At 43.1% G+C, this 20,445-nt stretch overlaps 1 protein-coding gene across 4 annotated transcripts in view; it reads left to right on the top strand.

The window, feature by feature from the left end:
- SMOC1 (SPARC related modular calcium binding 1) overlaps nucleotides 1-20,445 on the top strand; it is a 445,428-nt gene that overhangs the window by 61,126 nt on the left and 363,857 nt on the right. For all 4 annotated transcript variants that reach the window (XM_069638879.1, XM_069638877.1, XM_069638878.1 and 1 more), the window contains exon 3: nucleotides 92-204. In XM_069638879.1, coding sequence (XP_069494980.1) covers nucleotides 92-204 — 113 coding nt within the window. The remainder of the gene's footprint in view (nucleotides 1-91; nucleotides 205-20,445) is intronic.

Genomic DNA, 20,445 nt, shown 5'->3' on the forward strand with positions numbered 1-20,445 from the left:
GTATTCTGGGATGTGCAGGGACGTGGGATTAGACCCGAAAACATTGATCAGTCACTGAGAGTGAAATTAAAGTGCCTTTTACCATTAACAGATGCTGGCCAGAGTAAGTGTCGAGTGGAGCGTGCGCAGGCCCTGGAGCTGGCAAAAAAGCCGCAAGAAGGTGTCTTCATCCCAGAATGCAATGAGAACGGCTCATTCACCCAAGTAAGATGAACATTTGTGTTTTATTATATATCATTGTTCTTATTGGAGAAGGACAATATTATAAGGAATTATAACAATATATTGAAAGATTACTTTAGCTCGATGTTGTCAGACTGTGAAATGACATCAAAAGGTGTCTTTGCAGAGAACTTTAACAGTGTGCAAAATGTAAATATCCAAGCTACTAACCAGACACAAATCATCATCACTGTTCACCTCAATGCTCTACATATAGGTAGCACACTATTTCTCACTCGCCAAGAGTCAAGAATCACTAGCCAGTCGCTAGTGGGGAGTGGACATTTTCCACACTGACTTGAATTCAATTCAGTTCGACTCTTTATTGTGTTTGGTTTAAAACCAACAAACCTTAAACCTTTGCAATGTAAAACAACACACATATTAAAACATCGAAATTCATATATAAAAAACAAGAAAACCGAAAATGTACAAAATGAATGACATCTAATTATTACACAAAGAGCTAAAAAGAGAAATAAAAAACAATCATGTTAATAGCAATTCATACATTTAAAAGAACATCTACACCTAAATTTCATAGTAAAAGACATAATGTTAAGAATCTCACAATCGCACCAATCATAGAGCCAGGCTTACTACTCAGCATCTTTAAGCATGCGTGCTCCACGTCAACCCATTTAAGTGAATGAACACATTTCCCAACATGAACAACCTGCAGCGATAGTAATCCCCGGCATGATAATAGCACATGTTTTAGACTTTCCACCATATTTAAACCAGGCAAATCTACCCATGTATCATCTTATCGGAGAGAGCTACATTGGCTCTCAATTGCTGACCGTATCAAATTGAAAACGGCCTGCATTATTTTTAAATGCATTAATGGCATTGCCCCTCTGTGCCTGAGAGAGCTAATTCAGCCTTATCACCCAGTAAGACAGTTACGCTCCAGTGACAGCCATCTTCTAGTCATTCCCCACTCAATCTGTACCTCTAGAGGTGACAGAAGATGTTCTCTTTTTGGTCCTAGGCTGTGGAATTCTCTACCTCTGCAACTTAGGACCATGAGCTCTCTTCTGCAATTCCGCCGAGCACTGAGATAGCCCTGCTTTTTGGGGGATCTGTTTCAATTGAAATATTCTACCACTGTGGTTGTCATCTGCGCCAAAATATGATTAAGTTCGTCACGTGCGCGTTACAAATGTAAAAAATTAAAATCAAATCAAATCAGACCCAGGTGATTTGCAAAATCTACACACTGCCAATTTGCTCCGGCAGCTGGTTCCTAATATTCCTAATTTCATTTGTGAGCAGAACATTAAAGTGGTTTCTCATAACATTAATTATAGGCTGGCCGTCAAGTAATCTTCCCACACGTTTATGCCGCAAAGTCAAGTGACTAAACAGCCGATAGATACTCAGACGTTCACTAGTAGGAATCCAATCACTAATTCGGATTTTCCACTTAGCCTTTCACGGATTAGAAATCAGTATTTCAATTGATAAGTCTAAACCAGCCATCTGCTTCTGACAATACTCAAAGAACTCACTCACAACTGTGCACCCTCTTTGTTGACATGCTTGACTCAAATGAGTAAAAATTGGGTCCGAGCCGGAAGCCCACATTTTCCAAAAAGAGTTAGTTGCTTCCATAAGACTCAACTCTTTAAAGATTGAAGGCCCAACTTCCAACGAATGAATGCAATGGGCTCACATTGTGGTAAAAAGAATAAAACATTTTCCCATATCATTGCTTCGTACGTGTCCTTTTCCTCCATAAGCCATATAGGTAGTACCTCCATACCAAAAGGAGCGTAGGAACTACCATCGCTCTATAAAACCTAAGGAGGGGCAACAAGGTAAACTTCCCATACTTCCAATCAATAACTCACATTTGGCACACCAATTGCGTCGCTTTACTTCTCAGCATTTCTCTTAAGAAAGTTTTATGGGGCCACGTCAGTATGGGCACACCCAAATAAACTAGCTAGTCAACTACCCCAAGTCAAGTATTATTTACTGACCACACACGTTTTCTAGTTGTCCCTTTATTACGGCTAATCTTTCGAACTTTTGATTTCTCTGGGTTGATCTTTAATCTATTTGTGGCCATATAATTGTCGAAAGCACAGAGCAACTGCTGTATGCCGATTGTAGTTTTATCAAATAAAATAAAATCATCTGTGTAGGGGATCAAATAATCTTTGAATCCCCAATTCAAGGGGGAACAATGGAGACCTTCCCTAGGCAGTCCCCTATTTGAGCGACATACAGATTAAAAAGGCAGGTAGCCAATACACACCCCTTCCTGATGCCAGCATATGTCAAGATCTTCCTGGTCAAATGGCCCTCCCTATCCAGTCTAACCTGCATAGATGTTCCCTGGTGCAAACCTATAAGGATCTTCAACAAACTGTGGTTCAGACCCCAATGGCCTGCAACAGATTTTGATCCACTAAATCAAAAGCCTCTGTTAAATCGAGTGAAGCTGCATATGTGGGAGATGCTCCTACTGCCCAGGACATCTTCTGAATGCATGATATAATAAAACAATTACAATCCACCCCAATTTGTCTCCTAAACCCTGTCTGGTACTTTTTTAAAGTTCCGCTATCACTTGCCCATGTCTCCAGTTCTTCCAACAACCAAGCAGCAAAAACTTTGCTGTCCGCATCGAGCTAAGTGATTGACTGATAGTTTGACAGTGCTGTTCACAAACCCTTTTTAAAGATTGGAATAACAATCGCATTATGCCATGTTGAAGGAGTCATTTGCTGCTTAATAATGTTGTAAAACTAAATATATAAAAGGCTTGCCCACATTTCAGGATCCTGCTTAAATATTCAATTTGATAATTGATTAGAACCACTAGCTCTAGAACTTCCTGATGATCTAATTATCCTTTCAATATCACTTAGGGTAAACCCCAAAGACCTAGATGTCTCCTCACCAGAAACCATCTGAGTAACATCATTATTCTGCACACTATACAGTCAGTAAAAATGGCAATGCACAATTCTTCCATTATGGGATTTGTTTGGACATTTTCTTGCATGACTTTCAACCTATTAACGATCACCCAAAAATGTACATCTTGTTTACCTAGCAGTATGGACATCATTCTTTCCCCATCCTGCTGGAAGATCTGGTGCCTATGATTCGACATCAAATTCTTCAATCTCTGTCCCTCTTTTTTAATGAGGATCGTCAATTCAGCCCCTTCAACCACAGAATACCATTTTTGATTAGTCACCTCATCATCGTATCTATGTAGATGATGCCTGTGAACCAACATTCCTTTCCCCCCCACAATACTGCTTCCACCGATCTCCTCAGCGTGTCATCACTATTTGAGACAGTAAACATATTCACTTTCTATTCCCAATCAGTTTTAATCAAGACAAATCTTTGGTGATCATTATACCTAGTAATATTCTTGTCATGCCACTTTACTCTATTACCCGCACAATATACCTCCAAATTCTTTTTCTTCCTCCACACTCTCCTCAACCTAAGTCCCAAAAACTTAGCAATTAACATACTATGATTGCTTGATTCTCTTTCCTTAATGTCGAAAGACTCACAGTTTTCCACTAAGTCATTCGATACAAACATGTAATCTATAGTAGAGGACATCAACCCTCTATGCCAAGTTGGAACTCTACTCTGATCGACATGAAGCTGGTCATTCAAAACAATCTTGTAAGGGGTGATTGATATATGTTAATGTTAATGTTAATGTTAATGTTAAAGGATATTCGTACCCCACACTATCATCACCGGAATGGTCCCCTGGTGCTCTGGCGGGTCTGAAACTAAAAGTGTGGGTAGGTTAGGCGTGTTAGTAGGACAAAGTTTTTAGAAGAGCAAGGGAGCTGTGAAGTACTGTTTGCAGCTTCAGTTCAGTTAACACCGTTCACCGAGAATATTGGTGTGGTATTTGGTTCTTAGTCCATTGAGTGCTGTTGTATGGTGGTCTGTGTGGTGTGGTTGTTTTTGCGGTGTGGTGAAGTGCATGCGGTTTGCTGCAGCTTTAAGAGATGTGGTTGTGTGTTTAGTTACAGTGTGAGAGCTGTGCGAGAAGTGGTGAGGTTTTCAGTCGTTTTTTGGGGTTGGCTAGTAGCCTTGTTGTTGGGAGAAATGCACATTCCTATTGAGTCTCCTTTGTGATTTAGAGAAGGTTGTTTCCTTTTGGTGATTAAGTTTCAGCATGATAAGGCTGTGTCATCATCTCTGTCATTATGCTAAGCCAGCTACTTTCGTGTTTCGATCTTTGTAGTCGGCGAGCACTTTTATTGCAATTTTTCTTTGCAGCAACCTAGTCTATTCGTATTGATTTATTTGTGAGCTATGCCCCGTACCCTACCTCCTTTCTGAGTGGGTAAGGTTGTTGGTAGTGTTGGGCATGTATGCTATTTCTCTGTCCTCATGGGGTTGCCGCTTGTGTTCTATTCCACCTAGCAACGTCTCTCTTGTTCTTGTAGGAGTTTCCCTTAGTCGGTCCTGGGTGTTGTCTGTGACATCATGTATTCTATCAGTCTGTTCTTAGTTTGATTGTTTTAGTTGTTTAAATTTGGTTCCGAGGTGTTGAAGAGCCAGGTTTTTAGAACTTTTCCGAAAAATAAAATGTTAGGTGTTTCTGAAGCTGTAGACGATGGGATGTAGTGTAGAAAGAGGATTGATGCAGGGTTACAGATGGAAACCCCCAAAGTATGTACAAGTATGCGGTAGCACAAGCATACATCCAGCAATATTTCTCTCGTTGCAAAAGCAGTGCTGCACTGTCGAAGTCCCTCTTTAAAATTACTTCTGCGCTTTGAGTTTGCGCACATGTGGGAAGGTAGTGCCTCCACAGACATCACGTGCACACATTTTTTGTCACTCTGCAAGTGTGTGTGAACACTGTTCAGATGTGTGCCGGCTCCCAAGCAGACACGCTGAAATTCAAGAGTCCCTGAAGAGAAGCTCCCTTCCTTGTTGAGGTGTCTTGCACATTCACCAAAGGGAGATATTTCCCTTTAAAACCGCCATTAGCTCCACAGGCGCACCATGATTACATCAACCATGAGTAGCATTCAGCAACTCAGTTCCATCTTTGCAGCAATTAACAGGACTTCGGCAACCCGGTTATACAGCAATATTCACTCTTTGAATCCTATCCTGCTGCCATCACAATATGTATATTTCAGAAATGAAGGAGGAGATTACAGGCAAGTCAAGCAGGTCAGGATAGATTTTCAGCCAGAGTGTGCCAGCGTTCCTAGCTAAATGCTAGTCTGGGAACGGGCGGGGGTGGAGGGGAGCAATAGTTCCTGACATCCAGAAGAAGCCTAGACATCATATTGGACCGGCTCAACTCCCAGAGTCTGAGCCACATGCATACTTTTTTGTGGTGCTTGTGTAGCTTCAGTAACGTCATCAGGATGGAGATCCATTGAGAAGTCTTTGTCCTTGGATTGCAACTCTTGACTAAATAACAAAGCTGTGTAGCATGAACAACCCACAAGGTTTGTATTACACTGCACAGTGGCTTTCAGGGGCTCATTTTGCAAGTGCCTGGTTATTGCGGAGGAGACGTATGTGACAGCACTTCCCTGCACACAGTCCCCATAGGCAATAATGATTGCTTACACTGCAACATTGCATGGGAATCTGGGCAGACCTGGGTTCATTGCATGTTTGCACTTTGTAGCACTGCCACATTGCATGGGAATCTGGGCATATTGGGTTTCATGCATGTTTGCACTTTGTAGTTCATGCCAATTTAAATGCCTTCCACCATGTTACATGCATGGCAGTAGACACATACATGGGTTCCTATGGAATCCACCAGCTTTTAAGAGGTGTACAAATCTGGTGTACTCCATAGGGGTCTGGAGCATCTCAATCTGCATAAGAAATCTGATGCAGGTGGAGCAGCTACCAGATTACTATGGTGGAGTGGGATCGATGTAGTGGAGTCACAAACTGGGCTGTACTCTACCATAAACATCTAGGAAAATGTGGCAGCTCATTTAAAGTATGGGTAAACGTTTTACTCATGCTTTTTATGCCACATCATATACAGACGACATCCTCCCACTATCTATCCTCAAGACCCTCCCGGCAGAAGCTCTTCTTCCCTACCTGGAGATCCCCAATAGCTCCCTAACTGGAGGCATCTTCCCATCAAGCCTAAAGACAGCACAAATCCTCACTCTACTAAAGAAAGTAACTGTGGATCCCGACAACCTAGGTAACTATCGCCCCATCACCCATCTTCCCTTCCTAGGTAAGATCATTGAGAAAGTGGTAGCTGTGCAACTCCACCAAACCTACCAATCCCGGTTCAGACCCAGATGCAGCACGGAAACGGAAACCATACAGGTGGCCAACCCTGCCTTCAACATCATTGACACCAGCTACCCCTGCCTCCTGGGTCTAATCGATCTCTCTGCCGCTTTTGATACAGTAGACCACCAAGCGCTCATGGACACTCTATATCAGTGCATGGGAATCAGCAACTTTGTCCTACACTTGTTCAAGTCCTACCCTGCCAACCACCAGCAGTTTGTCCACATGGATCGCTGTAGAACACCAATGCTACCCATTACCTGTGGAGTCTCGCAGGGTTTCATCATCTCCCCAGTGGTCTTCAATCTATACATGGAGTCCATGGGAGCCCTCCTAGCCACACACAACATCCACATCCACCAAAACGCAGACGCCACACAGCTATACCACAAGATCGACTCCATCAAGGACATCCAAAGGCTCAAAACCTGCCTCTCACTGATCCATCCTTGAATGTTCAATGCATACTTGAAGCTCAACTCCTCCAAGACTGAATTCCTAGTCCTAGCAACAACACAGAACACCAAGACATACAGATCTGGCTATCATCCATGAATCCTGAGGGCTTCACACCCAAGCTCACCTCCTGCGCCTAGTTCATCAAGTTCTACATCGACAAACACTTCTCCTACAAGACACACATAGCTAAGAAAAAACTCAGACAGCTTGGTATCGTCTCTCTCTCTTGCAGAAAGCTAAGCCCTTCCTCCCTCCAGAAAGCTTTAGATCCACTGTTCAAGCACTGGTCCTATCGTACCTGGATGGGGGCAATGCCCTCATGGATGGCCTCCCGTCATCGTCCGGTGTGCCCCAGAAAAGTGTCCTACTCATGCCTCATCAAGGGTCATCGCAGATACAACCACATCACTCCACCCCTCATCGATCCTTCACAGGCTCCCACTGCACGCACATACCACCTTCAAATCTGGCTGCATCTATGAGGCAGTTGCATGCAGCAGGGTGTTGGAGCCTGCAACCTCTGGCTCTCCAGATGCTCTTGACTACAACCCCCAGCAGCAAGGCCAGTGTTGACAATGGCAAGGGATCATGGGAGTCACAGGGTGCACCGGGGTGGCACTGCAGCAGAGCCTGGTAGCATGGGGATCCCCCACCCTGCACACTGAGAGATGTCTGCTTCTAGGGGGGGCCTCTCCCTGGTTACATGCAACAGATAGTTGCATAATGCAGTCACAGAGTAATATGCAGCATTCCGCTAGGCTGTCGCTGCATGCATAGATATCAGCGCCTTCCTCCGTGCAGCGGGGCCCGCTCTTTTAGCAATAATCGGGAGGACTATACACTGATGCTACCAGTGCCGTATGGACTTTGGCCCAAAAGGTCGCTTGGAAATATATTGTATTTGTAGTTGGTTTTCGCCCAGAATAAATCTGCTTCCAGGCACACTTTCTGTTGCTGTGCAAGGTGGTGCCAGTGGCAAGATATGCTCTATCTGTCCTCTGAGTGCAAGTGAGTTGTCAGATGTGAAGAATGACCTCAGGGTCACCTGCCCATTGTCTTTGCAGTTCACTCCACTTCATGTAAGTTTCAAGTGAGGCATTCTGTGCTCTCTACTTTTTTGTGAGTAGTGTTAAAAAAAATCATCATTTTAATCAAATCCGATTTTGTGGAGTTTGTTCTTCGGCCACATCTAGGTTCTTTTTGGTTATTACCTGCACGGCAATGAAGCCCCCCTTTTTGGGCACAGGATGGCAACCCACTCACTCTTAGCACTAATGCTGCATGTGAACTTAGCCTGATGGTGTGGCACAAGTATTCAGCGAAACGCCATGTTTTAGTGCTAGGAATCTTGGCCTTAGTAGGCAAGTCCACTTGGAACTGGTTCCATGACACTCCAGCCTGGCCTCAGCTCTTCCTGCAGAGACTACGGGCAGCGGAAACACCTAGAAGTAAAGGGAAGGCCCACCCTCTTCGTCAAAGCGAGCCCAAGTCTGGCGGAAGAGATGTTCCCAATCGCCTGACAGTGGTACAGGACCTTTGGCAGTCTCTGCTTAAACCTGCAACATGCACTTGGCGGGCTCGACGATCGACAAGCACAGAAGCGATCCTCCGTGTTTGGGGGCATGGGAGCGGTGGGTGAGAGTGGAGAACGGGCAAGGAGGAGCGAACGGTGACTCCTGCGCTGTTTCGCCTCACTTTCCCGGTGAACGCTCTCTCTTCCAAGCGCCCACCAAAACCACTTTGGTCTTACTTTTCACCGAGCTGCACTCTTGTGTCTACAGTGCTTCTGGCCACCTTCGTTGCAATGTGGGAGCAGTGAAATGCAGAGCTGCAATTGGAACCATATGTAGTTCTAAAGGTAATTTTATGATGTATTGATTTGTGTATAAGGTTCATATTAACCAAAATTGCACAATGAAAAAAAAAACAAATCTAGTGTAAAAGTTTCTTGTAAACTGTAAAACACTTTATGAATAATAAAAAAAATAAAAGTAAAATAATAATAAAAAGAAGAATTGGAACCATTTTCATGGGTTTCGGATACACACTTGAACCAGTTCCCCCTTGTGCCCCATTCATTCATCATCATTGAATTTCTTACTGGATTCATGCAACCCCTCCCGCCGCACAGTCCATTTTATTGAATGTCATAGCCACTCCCATAAAACACCCCAACCCACACTTACCATCTGCAATAGAATTTGAGGCTGGCATCTGGGAACCACTGACACAGTGGCTGCTACAGTATGTAATGTCGAAATTGACTGTTATATTTCATGCTATCTTCACTCCGGTGTACCCAGAGCTGGGCCTTGCACAGCATTCATCTCCCAGACCACCCACAATAGCACAAGGCCAGGCTTGTGGTTATCCAGCACTTAACAAACGTGCAGGTAACATCATTTCAGGTAACAATGAATTTCATGCAATTGCTTCTCCAGCCTAGAGACGTGTCCTGCTCACCTCCAAACCTACACCAGACCATGCTAAGTGCCACTACCTTGTTTTTTAAATAGGTTATCAGAGTGCATACACCTTGACACCTGGTTACTCTACACTCCAAGCAAAATAATGTGCATTGGACTGACCAGAAGATTATATGTAGTCATCTAGAAATCACTGACATGAGGAAGTAGGTCCATAGCTTATATTGTAGAGTGCTGATTCTACAGTTCTTTTTTGAGGGCCATTCTGGTGGATCCCTAACGCTGGTTCAACTCCCGATCCAGCTGCAAGGGATATGGATTGGACAGTCGCTGCTGTAAGCGGGAGGCAGAGGAGTACCACAGGGAAGTGCCACTCGAATGCGGTGGTGAATCCATGGAACTGTCTTCCAGCAGAAGCGGTGGGGAAAGCAATGCAAAACAGCTCATTGGGGCCCATTATAAGTTTGCTAGTATTCCGCCGGTAAATCTGGCAGGATATCACCAAACGGAATTACCGTTACTGGCGCCTGATCTTACAGCTACCAGTAAAGGTAAGTAATTCCCCATTCCATGGAGTCCTGTGGGGATTGCTGGTATTACCGGTGCAAGGAATACTGGTGCAAGTAATAACGGCTATTTTTTGCCGGTGTGGTGTCTGACTTACCTCCAACTCTCGGCTGGAGGGAAATCAGGCCACCCCACCAGCAAACGTGTAGTTTGGCGGTGGTGAAAAAGTGGTGGTAATGGAATTACCGCCGTCTTTTTCCAGCACCGCCAAACTTGTAATGAGGCCATAAGTCTTAAAGCATGCAAAGGGGACTCATTTTCCCTTTAATGTCAATATAGAGCTTAAAACTAGAAGAGTATTTAGCCTTACGATAGACATAGAAATAGGCAGACTAGGTGACCCATGTATGCCATCAATATCTAGTTGTCAATGGATGCCATTAAATTCTGTTGGGGGGGGCAAGCAATGGCTTCTAATGTTGAAGGTTGAGGACGCAATTTAACAGCGTTCTTAGCAATTGTGCTTATCAAGACAGGCATGTTTGTTTCTAATGTCTGTTTAAGAAAGTCATGGGTGCATTCATGAATTGTACCCTTCTATGGCAGAGGCAGAGGGATGTTTAGAAGCACGAAGCCAGGTGGACTTCACTGCGAGGGACAGCGTGAAGAGTAAAGTGTGCTGACCCTCATAATACAACATTGGGATCAGGGCGTTTTTGGCAGCAAATTGTGGAAGCCAACAAACTGCAGACTGCAATATATGATTACGACAGGCAGAGACATCTTTATGAGAGGGAAAAAGGGGCATTTGCCCAGTGCCCCCACCTTGTAGGGGGCCCCCACAAGGCTGTCTGATCTAAAGTAAGATTCCATTGTTCACCAGACTTAAATAGCACAAGCCAGGGGATTGTATGGCATGCTGCTGAGGCGCTAAAGCTATTGTCTGTTTTGACAAGTACGTTCTGCCTTGATCAATTAATCATGTAATGCTTTCTGTGTTCACTGTGGAATACATAATGTGTGTGTTCCGTATTGCACAACTTCTGTAGCATTCTTTCCTTCTTGTGGGAATTATGTTGATCATGTGCAATAGCCAAAGTTGAAATCCATTGATAAATTGAGTGCCACAATGATTCAGACGTTCGCTCAGTGTGTTAAGCACGCATTGCAGGGATGTGTGTTCATATGAAAGATTAGAAGAGCACATTGCAGGAAGGCTGGCTGAACCTTTCCTATGTCTGAAGTTTATAAACCTACCTGCATATGTACTTGGTTTTGCAACATAAGAGGTGCTATTATCAGCAATGCTCCTGCACCAGATAGGGGTTGCTATAAAAACTAACATGTCATTCGTATGGTGAAGGTCTAGAAATTGGTTTGTTCAGATGGGGTGTTCTAAAACCTAGGCAATCCCCTCCAACGATGAGCATAAACTATTAGTCCAAAAGGTGAATAAAAGACGGTGGAACCAAAATGTTCATGCTGTATCCTGGCTTCATATATATCTTGCATTACCTTGCTGTCTTCTGTGAGGTTTGCCTTCTTGCATGCTGGTGGCATCGTTTAGCTCATTACTTGATCTTTCTTCTTATGTAGCCCATTTCAGTGGAAGGGGTGGTAGACAAGAGAGAGCGGACCAGATGGTGTAGGCATTGGCGAAGCATATTTTAAGGTCTGTTCGTTTGACACAAACAACATTTTGCTTTTTGTATAAAAGTCAAAGGTTTTTCTGCACATTTATGAATGACAATTTCACAAGCCATTGTTTTGGAAGTATTTAAAGCTTAAAAGTACAAAAGACATACCTAGATTAAATCTGTTAAATCACATCGATTGGCATGCTGGTGCTTGTATACTTCCCTTGATGATGGAGAGAATGTAGCTAGAATAATTCCCATTTTGCGTAACACCCTTCTGTAATATTTTGGTTTTAAAAATTGTCAGGTTTGGAAATGTGTTTTGTGTACTTTGCAAGTCTGTTTTATAAAATGACATTGTTTTAGTACATGGTAAGAGCTGGAAAAGAAAGTGTTCAAATGCAGAAATTGCAGAGTTGGCACAAATGCCAGCTTCACCTCTTAAGCAATATGTGATCCTGGTCATCTCATTTAGTCTTGTATTGCCTAAACTCTCAGTGTTGCCAGTCCCTAAACCTTTCAAAATTTCAAAATTGTCAGCCCTTCAGAGTGATTTCCTTCTCAGGGTATGATCTTCATAGACGCCTCTCTCATGGTTTCACTGGCTATAGGGCTGATTCCACTATAATAGTGAGCATTGATATACTGCACACCACAGGCACTTGTTCCCTTGATCTCTAATGGCAACACTATTTGAAAACCATGCCCCACTTCTAATCTCAGTCTGTCTCGATAGAGACACCTTCCTGGTAGATTCTAATCTGCATTCACTATCCATGCTATGCTATGTGTTGCTTTCTCCTTCCTTCCAATTGCTCTAATCTACCTGCTAGAGCACTTTTGCATTCTCTGAGGCAGCTAATGTGAGTTCTGCGCCTATTCTGGGTTACATGTACTTTTCACATACAGTCCTGCAATAATACTACAGGCTGCATACCTTCCCGGATGCTATTGATAAAAAGTATCCTGTTTCTATACTAGAACAGATGTAACCTCTTCGTAGTTTGCTAATGTTGGCCTTCAAATGCGACTTGTTTATCAATCTGATTAAAGCAAGAATGAAGAGGGTAAGGGGACTTAAAGGGAGTAAACATGCTTATTTTGAATGCTGGGAGGCGGCATATCAACCTACGGGTTTTGCTCACGGTGGGGAAGGGGGGACACCAGCAGATATACTTGATCACTTAATTCCTTTGGTTTGATTGAGGGAGGCCCCAAAGATGTCCATGCCCAGGGCCCCAAAAAAGCTTAAGATGGCCCTGACGACAGGTACAGCGTCCCTTTATTTTCAATGAAATGCAAGGCAGCATTCCGAGCGAGGGTAACCCGTCAGAAAGGCAAACACCCCAGCGAATAAAACAGAGCCCTGTTATAGATTCTCTCCTAGATTAAGAAACAAGCACTACCCATCACCTCACTGCCACAGTGATTCTCATGACATAGTATTAGTGCGACTCCTAGCCAGTGTTCAGTATCCCGCCTGTACCTCTCCTCTTTCTAACACACCACGTGGTCCTCTCGTGTCTACATCCTTGCTCCCAATTTTCACATGACATAATCCCTCGTCTCCCATGCCGGTGGAGCCTGATGAGCCTCGCCGTTTTCGGTACTGCAAAGGTTTATGGGTATCAGAGCTTGTGAGAGCCAAGGCTTGCTTATGCACGATTCTCAGTGCCAGTAATAATGGCTACCGTTCCAACACCTTGTTGCGCGGCGGCTCATGATTCTCTTTCTACCTTGTCTTTCATTATGGGGGTTTATCATGATGGCGCATATATGTGCAACTTTTCCCTTGCCATGGCATCACACCCATGAAAGATTGACTTCTCATGATTGAATTCCACAGTGCTTTTTTAAAGCGGCCTAAGCAAGATATGTATTATGAATGTTTCAACCCAAATTAGTTTCCATGAAATCATTTTGTATTTTATTGAGGTTTTACCCTGTCCTGTCTTTGCAAGCTGCCCACCCCCTTTGTCTGTGCTTTTCATTACTCTTTTACGACTGTTATTCGTCCCTTCACTTAGATTGTCTCCCTTTCTTGCCTTGATTTCCTTCCAACATCATTGGCTAACACTAGTGTAATCTTCCATCTGCATGATGCTTGGTGAGGAATGATAGCTCCGGGGCAATGCGTTTGTCTTGGAAGCAGGACAACGCAGCACAACACAACACAGATTTGAATTCCGAACCTGTTATAAAAGAACAATTATAAGGCAATAAGCCCAGAGACTGCGTGCCATTACTGCATAAGGGGGCTCACAGTTACAAACAAATAAAATGGCCGACATGGAAAGGGAGAAGGGACTACGTGTAGTCCTTTCTACCCTTCCATGGTGGCCATTTTCTATGGCCGCCACAGAAACAAAAAACAGACTGCGTGTTCCTGACCACGGCGTCCACTTATTTAACATTTTCTTTCCAGCTGCGAAAAGCAAGACGTCTCGCAGACAGAAAGAAAACACCATTAATACCCCTATACTAGTTCTACCCACGCGTTGTCCCTTCTCCCTTTCCATGGTGGCCTAAAAACAGGTCTCGCAATAGTGTGAGCGTGCTTAACATCAGGTAAGGCTCGCAAACAAACCAATCATTCATTTGTAAGCGTAAAAAAAACCTGCGCTGTGTACTAATAATTAAAAAAGCTTTACTATGCTGCTAATCATGAGCTTCTGCCTTCTTCCATCTTTGTTGTATTCTGCAACAGCTATCTTCGCCCTCATAGTCAATGCTCTGCTCTTGCTTCCTAAACACTTGTGTAAGAGCGTGATATAAATAAAATATCATTTCATTTAATTTCTTCAACTCTTGACTCGATCCCCTCAAATAGCAACAGTTAGACATTGCCCTCCATACTTTACATATTGTACCTCTAAATTTCTACACCCCTCCTTTGCCATCTACAATTATGCTAAGGTCTCATTGGCACAACCTGTCCTCTTTATATTCCTAAGACTATTGTCTTTACTCATTTAAAGGCCAATCATCGCCCTGACTCTTGTTTCACTATCCACCTTCCGCTACTCTGAGCCCTTCCTACTCTCTGTGACAAAACTGGAGGCTGCTATTATGCATATAAACTTTATTTATTGCCAAACGGAGCAACATTTATAACATTTGGGAAACATGCAGGAAAAAACACATGTCAGTGTTACATCTCGCATCATAGAGACCCATTGTCCGGCCACTGAATGAAAAAGGACAGAACTAGATTCACATACCAGAGTGACATATATTTGGGAACTGGAGGAGCCTGCACTTTCAGGCTTGGCTTAAGGGGTTGGACCAAAGGAAATGGAACGATGGTGACCATATCCACTAGCATATCTGTTAATTATCCAACACCATTTACCCTCAGATACTAAGGAGGACAGAACATTAGCAACAACAACTGGAGAGGAATGAGAGGGATCTGCACCCATTGTATAACACATAGAAAGCCTCAGTGTATGGGTCTAGAAATTGCCTAGATTGCTTTCAGGGCAATAACAGAGCAATCACCTGAGCGCACATTTGGAGAATGAAATAGAAACATAGAAGTACAGTGTCAAATCCATCCTTGACTGACAATTCGGGATACACCTGGACATGAAACAAATAAACCTGCAGATACTTAAGAATATATGGAGGGAGACCTCAAAAGTGGCAGACACACAGGAGAAGGCAGGTAGATAGGTAATTCCCTAATTTATAAGAATTGTCAAACGCCAACGAAGTTGATTTGCACCACAGTTTCAGCCTCTTTCTCCTTAGGTAGGCTCGGTGGGTTCGTTTTTTGACTGTTTGCCTTTGATATGGTTACACCAAGGTTGGTCTCCCCGGCTCAATCAGTGGTCTTTTACAATAAATTCTCTTCCTGTGACAAAGTGTGATGATAGCACGATTAGCACTGATCCGGATTTCACTCTTTAGGCAGATTACAGACTTTCCTCTAGCTGATGGTTTTAGTTCTACAGTTCACGCTCCGGTATTGGCCCATATTGATGGTGACAATGCAGCTGTTTTGTCCTATTGAAAGTGTTCCAGACCACCAGTGGTTCTAGAAGACAATGGTCCTCATTATGACTTTGGCGGTAGCTGTGCCGGTAAATACGGGCACGGCTGCCGCCGGGAATGGGCAATTAGTGGGGCATTACAGCCCCGGCAGACCCGGTAATTGCCCATTCCCGGCGCTGGAAAATGTTACTCACCATTCCCACTGTACTCAATTGTAATGGGGAAGACGGATGCACCGGCACCATTCATGAATAGTGCCGGTGCATCCGTCAAAGTCTGCGAGCGGGTGCCGTTCCGCCCACCAGGCCAGACCTGGCAGGCTGAAAGGCACCCGCTCGCAGAATTCATAGTTTGCCGGTCCAGAAACAACGGTACCAGCAAGCTTACCGGTACTGTTGTCTCCGGATCGGGAAACTCATAATGAGGCCCAATGACTGTTGAAAGTGAGCTCGGCAGAGGTGCTTGTTGCTCTCTGCACTCTCCATACATAAATACTTCACCTTATTACCTTACCTGTGTAACGCTGCTGCAATCATTCATTGGCGATGAGGAAGCGGAGGACCATACAAGGGGGTGGAGGAGAGCATGGAGGCCCCTCCATGCAGCAACATGTACCGAAGGAGGCCGTGATGGAGTGGACAGTGGAAGGTTAGCCTTGCTAGAATGATGTGGACAGGAAGTTTGAACGTTTTTATGAGATGAAGGATGAATTGTCCTTGTCTGGAGGAAGACTCTGAGGGGTCATACGGTGATTACCCCTGAGGAAATTAGGGACAAACTTATAGAAATTGCCAGACAAGGGCATTGTGCAGTGAACAGTACAAAAAGGATGCTGAGACAGAGTTATTGGTGATTGGCAATGGATGGTGGAGTTGATAGAGAAATAAGGACATGTATAATCTGTTTGGCAAGTGACAAGAGTAAAGTGGTGCGTGAAACACCACTTCGGCCTGTCCAAGCGCCTGAAGCACCTTGGCAAAACGTTGCAGTGGATTTGATGGGTCCCATTCAAGTACTGGTTGAGGGATTCAAATTCATTTTAGTTTTGGTGGATTACCAATCGAAGTGGATAGAGTAACAGAAGCAACTACAGTGGAGTTGGTGACATTTCTTGAAGAGGTTTTGTTCTGTTCAGAAGCAATGGGGACCTTTCTTATGCAGTTTTGTATTAAATACACACACACACACAGCCTTATACCGCCCCAGAGCTAATGGACTGGTAGAACGTGTAGACAGGTTTCTTAAGGGGGCATTTAACTGGCTATGAGGTCAGGCTTGTTGTGGAGTGATGTGTTAAAATACATGGTATGGAGTTATTGCATCACACCCCACTCGGTCATGAAGGTGTCTCCTTTTGTCTCATTGAAGGGGTGTTAACCGGGTACACAATTATGTCCAGGATGGATAGGGTTAGCGTGCAGTGTGAATGTTAATTGGAAGGAGGTGATGAGAATGGTGGAAGAGGCACGACATCAATATAAAGTAGTGTTTGATGAACATTTCAAAGTAAAGGAACGTGAATGGGTGTTGATTAATAATCCTAGGTATGGTCTCAAATGTTTAGAGAGCAAATTCTTGGGACATAAAAGGATTGTGGCAGTGAGGAATAGTGTGGTGGTGGTTGATGGTGGAGAAGTGTGGTCAAAGGGTAGGTCGGCGTTAAGTGAGGAGAGGTCAGTTCCCCTCAAAGGGAGTGGAGGTGATGGAGGTATGGTAAGTAGGGGTGGTGAGGCAGTGAAGAGTGTTGGTGAGGAAGTGAAGAGTGTTGGTGAGAAAGTAAGGAATGTTGGTGAGGAAGTGAAGAGTGTTGGTGACAGAAAAACGATCAGTGGAAGGGTTAAAACACTTCCCATTAGGTTTAAGGATTTTCTTTCTGTTTCATTTTAATTTACATGGTGGAATTGACCTTCACCTACAGCAACAATATTAATGAATTCTTGTAATCAATTTTCCATTGTCAGTGTTCGACATTTAATCCTTTGTGATTGCATTAATTGGTTAATTCCTTGTTGAGGGGAAAGGTGTGTTATGTTCTATTGAAAGTTTTTCAGAAAGTGGTTCTGGAACACGATGACTGTTAAAAGGGAGCTCGGCAGAGGTGCCTGTTGCTCTCTGCGCTCTCCATAAATAAATATTTCACCCTGTTGCTTTACACGTGTGCCTCTGCTGCATTCCTTTCGGCTGGCTTTGTTATTGTATTGAAAGGTGTTTTGTTGCCCCTTAAACCTGCAGTCTACTCAAAGCACCCTTAATTGTTAGACCTGACAATGTTCATAAAACATCTCTAATTCCGGCATCTTTACATTCACTCCTTTTGTAGGTCAAATATACATTTTAGATGAGTCATTTAAAAAGTATTTATTTTGAAACAAATTAGATTTTCCACTATTTAATTTGCTTGATTATTTTTTGTGAATGAGTACCTGGTACTTGTAAGTCAATAGGTGTCTTTAGTTGACACAACTGAAACATATGTTTCTTAACTCTAAAACTGTGCTCCACTTTGCCTTTCGTTCTCTGAACCAACAGGTATTACAGTAATGATTTATTACATCTCTTTTTACAGTGGCACCCTTTGCTATCTAGCTCGGTTTGCACTTCATTAAAACACTTTTCCTAACTAAATAATGACAAAAAATGCTGCTCGAAAAGTACTTTAGATCTGATAATTTAATGTAACATCTATGGAACACCTCCTTTTCACTGATTGCTGTTTTGTAGGCTGTGTAACCAGCACACATTGAAAGATATGACAGGCGGTGTATTTATTTGAATTAATAACGAGGAACTCTTTAGTGATATACATAGTTTACCAAAACAGAACAAAAATTCATGACTAAAACAAAGTGCACTCAGCATGATGTAACCATCGTAAAGGTTGGAAGAGGAGAGAGGGGAAGTTTAAAGAGAGGAAGGAAAAGAATCAAGACAGAAGAGGGACGAGATAAGCATTCCACAAGTTAGGAAAAAGAAGGGAAAAAAGAGCAGAAATAGGATTGAGCAGAGGGAGGATCAGGACCATCTAACAGGAATAAAGATAAAGAGCGTAGAGCGCCAGAAGGAGAGTAAAACCCGAAATTGGATAAGAAAGATAAGAGGAAGCCAAACTCTGAAGACCTTTAAAAACAATACAAAGAAAATTGAAACTGACGTGAAGCAGAAAAGGAAAGCTGGCCAAGAATGACTGAAGAAGATTAGATACAAGAACAGGTCAGAGGCTTAAATAGAAGGTGAATAGTGGAATTGAAAATCGAGTTCTTGCGGGAGAGAATGTAAGCCGGAATGTCAAGTAGGATTGAAGAGAAATAGTTAAGTTGAGAGAAATTTAGAGTGAGGATAGGAGTGCTTGTATCTGGGAATGTAAGAAAATCATGTATTGTGCTTATTTTAAAAAGTTCATAATGGCCAGAACGATCAATGGAGGGGATGTGAAGCGAGTAGGAAATAGAGGGCTCACAAATGACACCTAAATTACAAGCAGAGGGGTCAGAAGGACAGAAACCCCGGGAAAAGAGTATATAGAAGTGAAATCTTGAGGAGCAGCAAGAGAGAAAAGGAGCTCGCTATTGGATGGGTTAAGATGAAGAGAGTGAGCAAAAAAGCCAGGAATTGAAAACACCTGGTCAGAAAATGAAGGGATGGAAAGAAAGATGTGGTACCCAAAGAATGAATAAAAGAAGAATGAGACTAAAAAAGATGCTCAAAAACGGAACCTTTGGGGTCCGCATCTGATAAAAAAGAAGTAGAAGTGGTGACCCCAGCGTAATTCACTGTGAAGGAATGACCAGAGAGATCGGAGGAAAACCAGGAAGGAGTGGTACCAGAAATTCAAAAAGAGGAAACAGAGGAACAAAGAAGAGAGTGCTCGACTTCATCAAACACTTCAGCTAGATCTAACATTATAAGAACCAAGGAGGGCTTATTTTAATAAAATCTTACGGAAAAGGAAAAGACCATTTTAGAAAAAGAGTTGCAGAATTGCCACTATGTTGCGTGAGGCAAAGACCAGACTTACCTTGAGAAAGATCAACAGAAGTGTGACAATAAGAGCCACAGCCATATCTAAATGAATGATTGCAGCATTGCTTAATGTACTAATAAACATCTCAGCCAAAGTGAATGTGTTTCGCAGAGGACGCCTTATAAATCAACGTAAAACAAATAAATATATAAATAAATGGTCACGTCACAAGCAATCGAAGTATACAGTGGATCTAAGAAAATATCAATTTTCTTTACAGTAAATATGAACTTTTGAGTGTGCACCTCTGAGGCTGATTGTGCAGGACCCCATGCAGTACTTGGGAGCTAGCCCATATTCATATGCAATACCAATTCATAGTTAAGCAGTATTTTAAATGATGGATGTATTGAGAATACCAAAAGATTGTTACCAGTACTGCCTACTCATAATGAACCACTTATTGTGTGCCTGAATAAATGAGGCCAAGCCACCCAGGGCCTTTTCAGCATTTTCAAAAACCCAAGTGTTTAAAATGCTACCTGATTTTGCAACGCCCCATACTCCAAACTATGTCATTAGTGTTGCAACTATATTTTGCAATTTTGGTAGTCTATCAAAGTTGATAGCATCGGAGGCTTGGATGAAATTTAACTGGTGCGACCCAGTGTGGCGTTAATTAAAAGAGCTCTCCACGGGCACATGTAGGTGGATGGAGATGCATGGTAGGCATTGTCTACATTTGCACGCTCACACATTTTCACATGCATATTTTGACATGTGCTGACTCAGAAACATACACACATGCGCATAGCAGCTATCAACACTTGCCTTCACACACTCTCATATTAGCATCCTGGATTGGCTATTGCCCGTTATAAGAATACATAGGGCCTCATTACCAGTATGGAGGTAGCCATGCCGCTAAAAGCGGCATGGC

This window comes from Ambystoma mexicanum, chromosome 14 (genome assembly GCF_040938575.1).
Source record: "Ambystoma mexicanum isolate Mex_15411 chromosome 14, UKY_AmexF1_1, whole genome shotgun sequence".
Lineage (NCBI taxonomy): Eukaryota > Metazoa > Chordata > Amphibia > Caudata > Ambystomatidae > Ambystoma > Ambystoma mexicanum.